At 43.2% G+C, this 15,245-nt stretch overlaps 1 protein-coding gene across 2 annotated transcripts in view; it reads right to left on the bottom strand.

The window, feature by feature from the left end:
- Positions 1 to 68: 68 nt before the first annotated feature.
- The window catches only part of prickle2b (prickle homolog 2b), a 111,428-nt gene continuing 96,251 nt past the window's right edge, over positions 69 to 15,245 (bottom strand). For both annotated transcript variants that reach the window (XM_028001910.1, XM_028001911.1), the window contains 6 exons: positions 11,216 to 11,329; positions 9,551 to 9,688; positions 7,064 to 7,267; positions 5,612 to 5,798; positions 3,737 to 4,597; positions 69 to 2,424 (listed from right to left, as the gene is read on the bottom strand). In XM_028001910.1, the coding sequence (XP_027857711.1) occupies positions 1,490 to 2,424; positions 3,737 to 4,597; positions 5,612 to 5,798; positions 7,064 to 7,267; positions 9,551 to 9,688; positions 11,216 to 11,329 (2,439 nt within the window). In that variant the 3' untranslated portion in view covers positions 69 to 1,489. The remainder of the gene's footprint in view (positions 2,425 to 3,736; positions 4,598 to 5,611; positions 5,799 to 7,063; positions 7,268 to 9,550; positions 9,689 to 11,215; positions 11,330 to 15,245) is intronic.

Here is a 15,245-nt window from a genome sequence, read left to right as displayed (position 1 = left end):
TCAACAAGTCGCATGAAAACGGGGAAACATTAGCATTAGCATTAGCACAGGCATTGCATGAAAAGGTCTTCAGCAGAAACCAAACAAGAGTTTATTGAAGACTGTACATGTAGAGTCAAATATACAATTAAAAACCGTACAGTAGGCCTGGCCTGGGAAAACTTCTCTTGGGACAAAATATGTCCAAACCCCTGCACCCAAAAAAACAGAAAAAAAACATATAATGCAGCAATCTGAACATCATTCATGAGGAACTTAATACTGGTAAAATGCACCGTGTAATTTTATTACATATGCATGTCACTGATTTTAGCTAATTTTGAGATTACGACTTTGTGTTAGCTAAAATCCCAAACTGGTACGGGGCACAAAATAATTCAACTTCCAGATGTCTCCCTGATCCATCACACCGGAGTGTCGAGTGTTAGCATGAAGTCAAGTTCTAAAGAATGTGCCAACAGTATTATTTGATTGAAATGTCTCCAAACAGACACACATCTAAATGTTGCAAGACGTCGGCCTAGGAAGACCGGACTTTCAAATCCCGGGTCTAAAAATTGAGCGCAGGCGGATATGAATATTACATTAGCATGTCACGGAACAAAACAAACCAATAAACCAATACAGGGGCAAGGAATGTCTGACTGCCCCAAAAACACAAAAGGAAAAAAAAAATCACCTGGTTTTAATAACTGAGACCTTTATTTAACATTTTTTTGTCTCACTGAGGCTGATGCAATAATCTCCCATTTCTTAGCAGGACAATGGACAGAGTGTGTCGGACTGTGACTGCACCCATCACCAGCTAACGATCCAGTGGAGGATGACTCCAATCAGCCCCCGCGCCACGTCAGTCATTCAACGAATTGAGAGTGGAGTTATTTTGCACACTCCATCACCAACGTGTTGTTCTGAAATACTCCTTTATTCCAAATGCAGCACCAAGTCAGCCAGACAGCACATGCATGAGTTGTTTTTGTTACGTTCTGGTGATACATTATAGATATTTACGTCATTCCATCTTTACAAAATATAAAAATATGGGCCCACATTTACAATCATATTTACAGTGACTTTTTTTTAATTTAGGTGAAATTAATACTCCATTTATCTATGTACAGGTTATGAACTTTAGCAGAACATTAGATCCAGCCGATATCTAGGTCACACTGACTGAAAACATAAAACTGTACCAAACAGACTATATTATGTTCCTCTTTGTAGTAAAGAAAGAAAACAAGGTTTAAGAGAAATTGCACATCAGCTTTTGATAAACACGTATAAAACCGCACATGGAAATATGAAATACTAAAATTATTAACCATGCAAACATTACTGCCGTTTCATGATTTGCCAGCTTCGATTCATTGCTGACGTTCAACTATTTGATAACTCGCACTCAAAAACACAACTTTCTTTGTTCCTAATAGAGGATGTTAGTGTACTCAAGCTAAACAAAAACAGGTGTCCCGTAGAAAAGGTCCGGATGTTAAGAAATAATGCAGTTTTTGCTTTTCCTGCGTTTGCGCGTGTGCAGCTGCCCGCTGCGGTTGGGTCCTCCGATTCCTGCATTGTTGTACTTGTGAACCATCTCCTGGTTGTTGATGTAGCGCAGCTGAATGGGCCTGGGGATGGGCTCGCCCAGGAAGTAGCCCTCATCCTCGGATTCAGAGGACGAAGAGCAAGTGGAGCACCAGTCGTCGTCGTAATACTCGTCCCAGGAGTACTGGCTCAATCCAGTGCGCCTGTTGGCTGCGGGGTTCTGCAGACAAAGGTCTGAAGTGGTCCGGGGACACTGCCTGAAGAGTTGGGGTTGGTATCGTCCCCGTCCTACGGCGCCAAACTGGCTCGCGGCGCTCCTGGGCGGTGAGAAGCGATCATAATCTTCTCGCACGCTCAGCTGGGGTCTGTCTTGGGGTCTTATCCTGCGATCGGCCACCAAGTTTAGAGCGTTTTCAGACCGAGAGCGGCGGGATCGTCTCTGGCGGTGATGGTGATGCCGACGCTTCTGAGGGGTGTCTTGTGCGGCGTCTGTCCGGACGCTTGCCCCCCGTACGCCGACGCCGCTCACTCTGCATTCGCTGATGGGCGGCAGGCGTGCGGCATTGGCGCTGCTGACCATCCTGTCCTCCGCCTGGTAGGCGAAGGCAGGAGGTAAATGAGTCATGGCAGCACTAACTCTCATTCCTGAGGGATCGCAATACTGCATCTGGTACTGGGAAGACCTGGGTGGGTTCATTTCCAGGTAGGGCTGGCTGGCGTTGAGGCTGTGAATAGACTCGGAGCTATGGAACTGCATGGATGAGTTCAGGGTATCCATGTTGCTTTTCTCTGACACATTCATTCCCGAGTCTTTGCTCAGGTCGGGCATGGAGAAACGGGAGAGGTGATCCTGATTCTTTCCCCCACCATCAGCCGAGTTACCTGGGAGTGAGCAGAGAAGAATAAAGAGTGATCAGATTATGCAAATCAAGTCTCAAAATATTGAGAAGTGAAAAGTATCTGTCCTCCTTATAGATTTAGTCTTTTTGTCAATGAACAAATTTTAATATCGAATAAATATTAAATGATGATGTAAAAAATAATTGAACCCTGAAGCTTGCTGGTTGTGCCACCACCCATTGTAGCAACAGCTGCCATGAAGCATTTGTGATAAGTGATGGTGAGTTTATTTGCATTGCAGTGGACGAATTATGACCCACTCTTCTTTGAAGAATTGTATTATTTAGTCACACTTTAGGGATTTTGTCCATCAGCGAACTGTCTGGGTTATGCCACAGTTTCTCGGGTGGATTTAAACCAAGACCACCTCTAAACCCGTATTTTCCTTTTTTTTTTTTTTTTGAGCCAATGAGTAATGGACTTCCTGGCGGGGTTTGGAAAACTGTCCGGATATTTGTGCCAGACATTCTCCTTTAAGATTTGATAGTGAAAGCAGCATTCATGGTTCCATCAATTATGGCAGACTGGCCAGGTCTTAAAGCAGCAAACCAGTCCCAGACCATCACACCACCACCACCATGTTTGAATGTATGATGTCAATGAACTGAAATTATGTGACGGTTCAGGTAGATCACAGAATATATTCCCTATGTTTGTACAAGGGCACATCTTACTTTAAAAGTAAGATGTGCCCTTGTTTTCCTTTCATTCAGCATCTTAGCATTCAATCCCTGATGTAATTTTTGCTCAGGCAATTTCCTATTGTTGACTCAGGAACACTGAGCTTAATCGAGGTGAGTAAGTCCTGTGGTGCTTTAAATGTTGTTCTGGGTTTAGTTGTTACTTCCTGGATGAGTTGCCAAGAGTAATTTTGGTTAAATGGCCACTTCAGGACAGGGTTGCCCCGGTTCATTGTTTTCTCCATTTCTGATTAATGATTCCATTCAAGAATGACACTGTCAATGTCTTTGTTTCCTATTTGTTCTTGAATTTCTTTGGATCAGGAGGGGAGTTCTGTGAGGCGGAAGCTCAGAGGTTTGGAAACTGCAGCGCCTCGAAGGCGGAGCTATGTCCCACCCAGGCGTTTTGCACAGCTGAATGGTCGCCATGGGAAATTAAAGGATTTCTCAAACATGCATGAGAGAATCAAAGCAGCACTCCAGGCATGTGTTTGATGAGGGGATAACATTATAACATGATTTAGGGCAAAAAAAGGGTCGATTTTACATAATACTGCCCTTAGTTCAATCTGAAACATTTAAATGTAATGGAATAGGGAATAAACCACACCCACCTGTAGCATTGGACAAAGCCAGGGACTCCATGGAACCTCTCGGGGTCTGCTCCAGTGGGGTCAGCTGTTCTGGGAAGCTAAGTGCATTAATGGGATTCCTGCTCCTCGCCACCTGACCAGTTGTCTGAGCCCCTCCGTCTCTGTCCCTCTGAAACCCGTGCAAACTGATCGAACGCTTGTCCGAGGAAAACCCGTTGTGTTGCACTTCGACGAAGCTCTTCTGGGTCCTCAGTTTGGGTGGGTAGTACTCCTCCGGAGCTGCCGGCTGGAGCCAGCTCTCGTTGAAAGACTGGCCCTTCATGGCGGCGATGGGGGGCCGCTTCAGACCACCGTTCTCATTGATCCTGTGATCGTGCTGCTGGTTACTCTGTCCGGGGGAGGTGGTGCTATAGGAACTCCTTACGTTGCACTGGCTGAGGATCTGGAGAGGGGTGGGGTCGGCTGTCGGGTCGGGTTGCAGCTCGTAGCCGTAGCCATCGCAGACTTGCTCCTGGTTCTGCCAGGAAGGCGGCTCGCGAGTCAAACTGGGCGTCTGGCTGGAGAGACTGAGCAGGTCCATTTGTAAAGACAGAGGGTCCACCTCGCCAGAGTGCCTTTCCGGTGGCGCGCCCCCGCCGCTCTTTGACGTCTTGGTGCTGCGTCTGGACTCCCTGGTGGAGCGAGCGCTTTGGAAGGCCGAGTCACAGGAATCCGAGCCGTTGGGTTCTTCCCCCAAACTGCAGGAGCGTGAGCAGAAGATCTGCCCCTGCTTGGGCAGGAAAGGCCGACCGAGCAGGGAGCGTTTGCAGCGAGCGCAGCAGAAACAGCCCTCGGTGGCGTGCCAGTGCTGCCCGTCATACGTCATCTGACCTTGATCAATTCCTGCACGGTAAATAAAAAGAAAAAACGATAGAGTATGTGAGATCACACGCATTCAAATATGCTAACCCCTACCGCAAATTTAAATGCCTTTAACGACTGTTCAATGGAATATTTAAATATGCGTACTTATGTGAAAAGCAGCCCATTTTTAAGTAGTTTGCTGACTGGGAAAATGGAGCTGGAGGTGGAAAGCTAAGTGCTGCGTGGCAAACTCATTACACAGGTTGCCCAGGGCAGCATAAACACGCAGCTTTTTCAGAGTATTTTCAGTCGATGGGAAAGAAAAACAGCTATTTGCTAATGACTGCCATCTGGTTGTAAAGCGGCTTCTGGTGGTTCAGTACTTCTTTAGTTAAATACTTTTACAGCATCCTGCCTGCTAAATAATTAAAATAAACCACCTGAAAAAGATGGGCTTTACTCACTCCTTCGATACCTGATGGCAATCACATCAATGCTAACAGCACCGCAGTCACACAAGACAGGCCTTGATCCAGTGCCTTGCTGAGCAATTCATACTCTAAATCATAACCTACAAATCCAAAAAAAGTATTTTATAGACCAAGACAACAGATTACATCACTGTGATGTTTGAGATACAGCCCACTTTTGTTAAACTACTTTTTTGCTGCCATGACAGCTGCAAGGCTTTTAAGTTGAGTCGCTACCAGATCTCGCAAATCCACGCTTTTTCTTTTACCTCTAAATCGTGGAACAAGTAGAGCTCGCTCTTGACCAACAAAAACCTAAAAGTAACACTTAGGAGTCTCCTTTAAACCTCTACAACTTCTCCCCTGACCTGTCTGACTGTGCTCCTTGGTCTTCAAGATATTATTTCTTTAATGTTCAGGCTGCTTGAATGGCTTCTAAAAGTTTCTTTTTGACTACTTTCTCATTCCCCTTCCACCCAGCCCCTTGAATTTAACCGCGATGGAACAACTGGCCCCAAATGCCTTCCTACGGCCGCCGCTGTTCCATTAAGAAGTGTTGAAAACCTGAGCAGAAGCAGCATACCGATGTGCTCCCCACACGAGTCGCAGTACTCGGCGTAGAGAGACTCGAAGCAGGAGCAGCAGTAGGGCCGTCCCTCCTTCATGATGTACCGCTGGCCGCCCAGCACCGTCTCGCACTCGAAGCAGCAGAAGTGCTTCATGTGCCAGTGGCGGCCCTCCGCCTCGGTGCACTCATCTGCAAAGATGATCTGAGGAAAGGAGAGATAATGGTTGATTGCAGCCCGGGTTATTACCCAGTGCTGAACGACAACACAGAGACTTCGCTTGCCTCTCTCTCTCTCCTTCTCTAAACGCTCCGCTTTACCGCCGCCGCTTGAAAATCTGAGATCATCCCTCTTTGTGTCTGGCTTGAGTAGGAGGCTAATTTCAGTGGGGACTTGGTGCAAGCTAGGTGGTGCATTTGCTTTTAATTGAACTGTTGTTAAAACCGTCGGGGTGCCTCTTAAGTGCTGCAGTGTCCCTGTTTCCATTTGTACAATAAGTAATTTACCGTTAATGTTCAGGAGATCAGGCTTCTGTAAGATGACCCCATTAAGCCTGTTAGCAACAGACAGCTGTACGCAGATGCTTTATAAATAGGCTTTCAGACACGGTTACATCTGTAGCTATTTATAGACGGCAGAGGCGGACATTCACGGAGTACATTTACTCGAGAACTGGACTTATTAAGTACAATTTTTTGAGTACGTTTACTTTACTTGAGTGCTTTTCTTTTGGGAACTTATGACTTTCACTCCACTACATTTCAAAGACAGTAGGGCTTTCGACTCCACTACTTTTCTAGGTGGGTTGTCGTTACTCGTTCCTTTTTGGTTCAGAATAGCTTAGTAGTCTGCTGTTGTCAACAAAACTGAGCAATGGAGACAGAACCCATGGCCACATCTTAGCCCCATGTTTCTAAGCATTTATGTTAAGAATGGCGTCACCTAAAGCTACCAATGTTACTCTCCTGCTTTTCTTTTCCTTTTGGGATGTTGGGGACGTTTCAGGTAATAAGAAATAACGATGATAGCTGTCATTTTTTTATTGCATTTTTATGGTGAAGTTTCTACAGGTGCGTTTGACTTTTTGTAGCAGAGTGGTTTTACATTTGTCATCAACATCATCAAGCAATGCCAGCAAGTTACAAGGTTCTGTGAAAACACTCAGAAAACAATACAGCAATGTACTGATGGGATTTTTTTTTTTACTTTTAAATACCAAAGTATTTTTCAAAAAGAGTACTTTAATTTAAGTAAACTTTCAACCTATGAACTTTTACTTCTAGTTGAGTAAGATTTGACCATTAGCATCAATACTTTTACTCATAAACTAGAGTTGAGCACTTCGTTCACCACTCATAAACTGGTGGGGTTTTACCACCAGTTTGATTTAAAGGAACTTAGTGTTTTTGTTAGTGTTTGGTTGGTGTTAAACATCTGTCCGCAGCCATGTTGTGTCTACATGCATCTACCTCGTCACAAGCCGTGCAGCGCGGCTTCAGTCTCTCGGCGTGGTGACGGCCGCAGTAGATCTTCCCGTCCTGGTAGAAGTAGATGAGGTCCACCAGGAGCTCCTTGCACGTGCTGCACACGAAGCAGGCGGGGTGCCAACACACACTGTGGCTGGCTCGAGATGCAAACACGGCGATGTCGCCGCCGTTTATCTGGCCTCCACACTGCGAAAAAAAAAACAAACCCAAAAAAACTATTGTTGAAACTTTATTCCATCAAGTAAAACCCCAAATAACTACTATTTCAATATGAGGACCAAGTAAGTCCACCTTGGGTGCTTCTAAGTCCTACAAGCAAGTCGATGTGTTTGCGATTGCAACTATGAATGCAAATTCACCCATCATTCGAAAATGTTCTTGTCACCTGTCATCGAAACGTTTCTGCAAATCTGACCAATCACTTTAGCGTTTGCTGTATTCTCTTCTTTTCTGACGAATCCCAGCAACTTTGACCAATCCGCTCTTCTGATTTAATTTAATTTCCTGTTTCGCAACATGTCTCAAAAGCCGCATTTTGCCTTTTTTTGTGAAAAAAAAAAAACCATCTAGAGATGTTCTGTAGGATTTGTTTATCCAGTTTATGCAGTTCATGTTGACTTGAAAAAAGATGCTGCAAAAATCTGTAATTTTAGGCCAAACAAATCACACAAAAAAAAACATCACAACATCCCGGAGGAACTGGTTTCCGCAGGACTAAAGAAGGAAAGTGGCTGTCATCAACAAGTGTGACCATCAGTTCAGCAAAAGCACAAGTTTTGAACGATGGTCTGTGTTGACCCCATGTCACTGTGGAGAGTCATCAGCCATCACCTCACCAGTTCATTTATTCTGCAGAGAAAAATTATTCTCACGTGAAAATCATTTAAATCCACAACCGGAACGTCCCAGCAAATTTATGTATTTATTTAGAGATGCGCAATTGTCAATGGTCCTGTAAAATTCATTAGCTACGTCTAGGACTGCACGCCCTCACTGTGCATGGTAAAGTTAAAGGTTCATGCCAGAGAAGTTCAAACTTGAGAGAACACACACGGCTTGTTTGGTAAGGATTCCAGAGCAAGACATCTTCTTTCTAAACAGAATGTTGCAGCACTACTGAAGGAAGGAGGGGATATCGGAACCAAACGAGGAGAAGCAGCATTCAGTTTTTAAGCTCCTCTAATTTGGGGCAAGCTTCCAGAAAACTGAAAAACCAACCAAAACACTAAGTTTCTTTAAATCAAGGACAAAACCCCCACCTGTTTAGAGTCGCCTTTGATTAGAAACAAATGAAAAACAAATACATTTTGGACTTTATGACCATTTTTGTGACTATATCCTGCTGCTGTAGTGTTATATTTTGTTTTGGTTTTGTTTGTTAATTGTGTTTTATTTTTAATCACGTGAAACACTTTGAACTGCCTGAAATGTGCTACACAACTCAATGTAATTTAAATCTAAAATTGTGCACAGGACCTGGGCACCTTTCAGTCTCTGTGTCAATCATGAACAAAATTACTAGAATCAAATAAGACGACTCCAGTCTCTCAGCTCACCCAGCGGCAAAATGCAGAACGGCTGAAAAGGAAAAGTGTTGCACCGGACCAGTTAAAGTCCAAAGTTACGTTGCTGTTCTGGATCCTCGGCTCAAGCACTCTTGAACCAACAAGTCCACCCATAAAAATCTGCAAAGGGAAAAGTCATTTTCCGCAGCACTGTAAGTTCTAGCGAATACAAAGTCTGCTGCTGGGAGGCCAAAAGAGGGATAAAGATTAAAACCAAGAAATTGTGACGGACGTTCTACCAATTCTTTTACTGGATATGTGGTTTGATTTGTGCGAGCTAAATGGACAAGACCCACACATGCACTTCAGTTCAACCTGCTCTCCACACAGTCGATGCTAAACTGAGCAGCTTTGTTGTTAAAGGAACGCTCCATTACACTCACTAGTCCCATAAGTAGGCTAAAGGAGAACGTATGAGCAATATATTGACCATTTCACAGCACACTGGGTGCTACTGAGAAATAACACGGATGTTTTAGCGCGGACCTCGCTCTCAAAGACAATACGTCACGCTCAGATTTTAAATCACTAGAACAGGGTTGGAAGGCTAGGATGGCAGAGAGAAAAACTAGGACACACTTCTGCAGCAGGCTCTATGAAGGAGGACTCTGAGGCGAGACGGGAAAGGTCAGAGCGTCGTGGAAAAGCCAGACAAATGTTGTGTCTCTGGCCTTCATGTGTCAACGCAAAGCAGCTGTCCTATACATCACGCCGGCAGGCCGTTCCATGTGTCGGCAGCACGATACATAGCTTTTGTTCCACGGGCCACATGACACATTTTGGGCTGCGTCACGCTCGGTCCCATCCACTCACGCGCCTCAGAAGCGAAAACAGGTCTCACGGTCAAGAATTATGCCTTTGAGGGTTTTAAAAAAATTTCAAAACATAAAAGAAAATTGGGCACCTGCTCGCAGATGGCCCCCATCATGGTCACGGGGAACGGACGCACGTTGCCGCGGCCCAGGTTCTCCCGTTTCCGTTGGTTGCTGAAGAGCTTGAGCTCTCGCTTCTCCTCGTCATCCAGGCTGTTGCAGTAGCGTACCTGGACACAAACATGATGCGGCGTATCATCAGCCTACTGACTTGGGTTGCTGTTCTGTGGAGGTCAAGGTTGACCAGAGAAGAATAACATAATGTGCTAAAGTCGTAGTTATAACAGTTAAATTGTCGGTAAAGGACTATGTCCATCTACGAAAACAACCTGAATGTATTCATTAAATGTTGCAGACCTCAGTGTTCTGATTGCAGGATTATTACTTATCCACTTCCACCCCCCAACCATGGACCCCCATCCATCAAAGTATCATGATTCTGTTGTGTTCGTGTTTTGGATTCGTTCTATATTTGGTATTTTATGTTGTTTATTTATATCCACTTAAGTCTTGCAATTTTCTATTCTGTTTCCTGCATTTATTATTGTCCCAAATATCTTGACATATTAATTCATTCCTTTGTATTTTGTTCGTTGTTTTTAGCTTAATTTAGCGTTTTGTTCCTTGCACATTGTATTTACTTAAGATTATTGTCAGACCTGTTCCTCTTCTAGCTGTAGTTTCCGTTAGTCTTGGTTTTCCTACCGTGTTTGTCAGCTGTTCCCCATCACCCAATTTCCCTTTGCCCGTTTTCAGCCTCAACTGTTCCCTGTTTGCCTCTTTATTAGTTTCTCTGATTTCATTGGGATTTTCCACCTCTGCCTTTGCATTAAAGCTGGATTTTTATCATTTGCAACCTGATCTTCCTGTTTACCCATCTGCATGGTTCTATCCAATTTTGTATGTCATTAAGTTTTCGACCAATGTTTTTTTGCTGTGCATTTGGGATAAATATTTTACTGACAACTTTTACAAAGCATCACTTCAAAAAAAAAAAATAAAAATAAATAAATAAAGTCTCTAAAATTACACTTCCTACAAATGAATGCACTTTCTTTACAACCACAAACCAATACTGGAGGTAAAGTTGAGTTCAGTAATGAAGGGGGTTAGTGTTAGTCCAACCAGACACTGATATCATCTGGGGGGTTTTTTTGTCCGTAGAGCAAAAACGAGGGCATCAAAAAGCTTAACCGTCATGTTCTTTTGTGCGTCTTGTTCAATGCTTGATTCAACAAAAATAATCACTGTCAGAGTTGAGCCACTTTGGGACCTTCGAAATCAGAGTAGCCATTGCAGACTTGTGAGCATTTTGAGCACGTTTGCTTATTTTGACCGGCAGGTTATCGGCCACGTCGAAGCAAGCCGGCGGCGCTAAAACGTGTGGAGAAAAAAAAAAAAAAGCAAAACAATTAAGGCGGAGCGTGCCGATCTCCTACGGAGCTGCCTCTCAGGATGGCTCGTGGTTATGATTTATTAATGTAACAAATCTCAATAAGTGGCTACAAACATCGCTCCGTCTCTTTCACGTCCATTAACGAGACAGCGCCCCGCCCTCCCTCCTGACTTCTCCTGCCTGTCCCCCCCCTCCGCTCCCCTCTTATCTCCGTAATGGCCCGAAGTGGGGAGAGGCGGGGGAGGGTAGATGGATGGACGGAGGTAGGGAGGAGGGCGAGCGGGTCAGTCGGGACTCTCACCTCATTGTCGTGAGGCGGGAGCTGGTGGAGCAGCTGTTTGATGCGGTACTTCTCTCCTGGGCTGTTCACGTAGGGCACCTTGTCCTCGGGCAGGGAGCTGTAGTAGTGATGAACCTGCCAGACGACAAACACGGGATGAGGCGGGAGTGAAGCTCCTGCAGCATGTAAACCATCTGAGGAACCCCTTGAAGTGATGACATGTAAGGCTAAATTTAAAAGAATTAGCACAACGTTGGATTAGCATTCAATCTGTAACCTTCTGTTACGTAAAATGTATTTGTATTCTTTGTAAAATGGCATAAAAAGGTTTTTTTTTACCGTTAGCAAAATAAAAAAAGAAAAACTCATAAGAAAAAAATTGCTGTCTTGACTTAATGCAGCAGAAAATATGGGAATTAGAAGATTATCCCATTTTATACATTTATGCAAATCTCCAAAACCTTTGGCTGATTTTGATGAAAGTTTAAAAATCTGCCTGAAAGTAAATGTTGTTGGTTTACGCGTTTATGGTTTTAAAACGGTGTAAGTTGCTAGTTCTGGTGGTTTTAATGAACAGGAAATATACTGTTCTCTTTTTTTCCCCCTGATCTGCCGATTATCAATCAGAGACGGTCAGGAGAAAATGGAAAATTCAAATCTCTTGCCTCTTCTTTATTCTATTTATTCCGGTCAAAAATGTTCCTTTTACTATTGCAGACAGAGATCTGCTAATTAGGCTTTTCCTAGTCAATACCCGTTCTGTTTGAGGTGAAATCGGTGAATCAAGAAAAAAAGCAAATCATGATCTGATCTTTAGCCAATTAGTTGGTGCTTTTCCATATTTGTCTGTAAATTGTTCCAAGATATTAAGCAGATGAAGCTTTTCCCGGCTGGATACACAGAACTGATTACGAAAACAGATTACGATTTTGACTGATTAAAATTTTTGCCTAAGCCAAAAAGAGAAAAATGTGCTGCAGGTTTTTTGATACAGGCTCTAGACTTGAATTAAACAGAAAAGTGAGGTGAATTCCTGGTTTTGACGCATTTGCATAATGCATAACTGATAAAGTGGTACATCTCTCAAACTCTGAATGCTCAAGATGAATCGTCTAATTTATAAAGCTCAGTAATTATTGCACAAACTGAGTAGACTATTATATAATTTTTTTTTTAAAAACTGAAAAAACTTAAGGAGTACAACAATTTACCAGACCAAGCCATCAACACACACAAGCGCACACACACAGTTAAGAAATCACTTTGATTTATGGTCCACCAGTGGAGACTTAATGGAGCCCCACTCCTCCGTCTCTGCACACTGACATGGGAATGTATCACTGACCTGTCAAAACACACACACACACACACACACACACACACACACACACACGCCAACAGACAGACACTCGTATGGCCAGTGATTAACCTAAATGAACGCGGTGTGTGCTGCCGCAGATTAATGCTAATCTGGATAGATCCAAATTGCATTCCTCACATTTCCGCGGCACACAATGGGTGTCATCCCCTTGTTATTTATCACAGCCCCTTTTTTTATTACACTGTATCTGCAGGGCTGGGGTGCCACAAAGGTCAGCGCAGGGGGGAGGAGCAAAACTAAAAGGAAGGTTTAAAGACAGAGGCCAAAAAGAGAGAACAAGAAAGATTTTGGAAGAATTTGTTACAAAAAAAAAGAGATATAAAAAAGAGATAAAAGTGTGGCGTTAAACATAAAGGCAAAACTAAATCAGAGCTGATGTCCTGAGTATAAACGGTATCTTTGATTGATCCTTATGGCTCGATGACTGAATGGATTTGCTGACTTGGAAGATTTCTGACTCTTTGCCAAGCGACACCAAAAACGGATTAACCTGAATCCTCCAAACAGGAGCCGGTCAGTCAAGGACCAAAAATAAAACCGTAATGCTTAAAAAAAAAGAAAAAAAAAGAAAAGAAAAACACGTTTTCAAGCTGAACTGTAAAGCTGGGCCATTAAGAAAACTCGATCGACGGCGGCAACCGGTGTTTCAGTAAAGCAGCCTGATCAAAGCAAGTTTGGGTTGGGATGATTTCACAGCTCTTGTTCGGGGTGCAACCCAATTCCACCTGCTCTGATTTGGTTGGCGTCCTCTTGTGTTTGTTGGAATACAGTCCATAAAAGACTGACTGAAGTCTAGAATGTACTGTACATGCGTACACACACACACTGATGGCTGATGATAAATTACAAAACATGCATCCAACAACAGCAGGGTTAGAATCTGGAGGTGAAAGGTTCAGTGGCCCAGGGGGGGAAAGATCAAAAGATAGATGCACACAGAGAGACATCCAGAAAGACAGCGAGAACCAGGCTTGCGATAATAACTGTAATCAGAAGCAGACGCAGCTCAAAACGGGGCAGACGTTTCAGCTGAACTGAAAGGAGTGTTTTCCCCGGCTTAATGGCAGGACTTTGGGGAAAGTCAGGGGAGATTGCTCGTCACAGCTGGTTTCTATTGCTGCTAACGGCCCGACACGTTCAGGGAGCAGCTCTGGCATTCCTCAGCGGGCTTGGGTGCGACGCGGCTCCGGTCAGAAAATCGCCACAGCGACACGTGGCGAGACAAATTGGGTGTTCGTAGCAGAAGTGTAAACCTTATAGATGGCTGAATGACGATGGGTTTTATCAAGGCCAAAAACTAAAAGGAAACCAAAAACTGAGCAGGAGAATAATCAAATTACTACCTTTTGGCTAGCAGTCGTTCACTTCTCAGAATTTAGGCAACCTGTATTGTTTCACGTCATTTAACACTTTCACCGTTTTTTTATTGTCACCAATTGTAAATATTTTGTCTTTTAATGCTCAAAGAGACAGAATTATTGTACATTTTTAATAAACCAACTCAGTTGTACATTCCTGTGGACTGGAGTACACGATTTTTATAACTACACATTATTTATGTTGAAATGTATGCCTTTACTGTACAGTATTTTTATTCTTTATTCTGTTTTTTATACAGCTCTAGAAAAAATTCAGAGACCTCTCACTTAAAATGATCAGTTTATCTGATTTTACTCTTTGTAGGTGTATGTTTGTGTCAAATGAACATTGTTCTTTGATTCTATGAACTGCTGACAACAGGTCTCTGAAATTCCAAACAAAATTTAGCCTTTGAAATGAGAAATGTACACAATAACGAAAAAAATGCGCCGCTTTCAGACCTCAAATAATGCATAGAAAACAAGTTTATAAAAACAACAACACTAATGTTTTAACTCAGGAAGAGTTCAGAAATCGATATTTAGTGGAATCATCAGTAGGATTTCAGTGGGGTTCAGTGCATTGGGCTCTTAGCTTTTTTTCCAGAGCTGTATAAATTTTTATGGGTTTATTTGCTGTTGTTATCTCTCACTTTGGTGCTGTTGCACAGAAATCTCCCCCTTCTGGGACAATAAACAATATTTCTATTCTATTCATTTAGGCCATACCAGAGAAAGCATTTGTTAAAATGATTAAAGGATTGAAGTAACAGTCCTGTGATTTTACTTTTAACGTTGAACATCGTCTTTGCTTAGGACAAACAGGCAGGACAACCTAACGGTTAACATGGCTAATTTGCGCGTCGGCTATAATTCCCACAGTCCTTCACTTTCTTTGCATTTTCTTAAGGGGAAGGAATGAGGCTAATAACGTGATGCCGTAAAAAGGGTCACAAGTCACAGGACAATAGACGCTCTTAGACTGATGGGAATGTCATGAACTTTAAAGATATTTGCTCATAAAACCTTCCATCCCTAATCCATCCAATGGCGGGTGGGTAGGATATATATATATATCTGTCACAAATAGTTTGCAATGCATGCAGTAGTTGTTAAAAAAATGTCAGTGATGCAAATGGGAATAGCCACAATCACTCAAAGATCAGTGATCAGGTCAGCTGCTGACAGTTTTATTGGCCCCAATACTGGCCTGGAATTGTGCTCAGGTCTATTTAGGAAATGGGTCAAACTACCCTCACTTCTTTTCTTTCTCTCTCTCTCCATTTCAAATCTTTTCTTTGAAAGCGATGGG

This window comes from Xiphophorus couchianus, chromosome 20, assembly GCF_001444195.1.
Source record: "Xiphophorus couchianus chromosome 20, X_couchianus-1.0, whole genome shotgun sequence".
NCBI lineage: Eukaryota > Metazoa > Chordata > Actinopteri > Cyprinodontiformes > Poeciliidae > Xiphophorus > Xiphophorus couchianus.
This window is presented reverse-complemented; position numbering and strand designations above follow the sequence as displayed.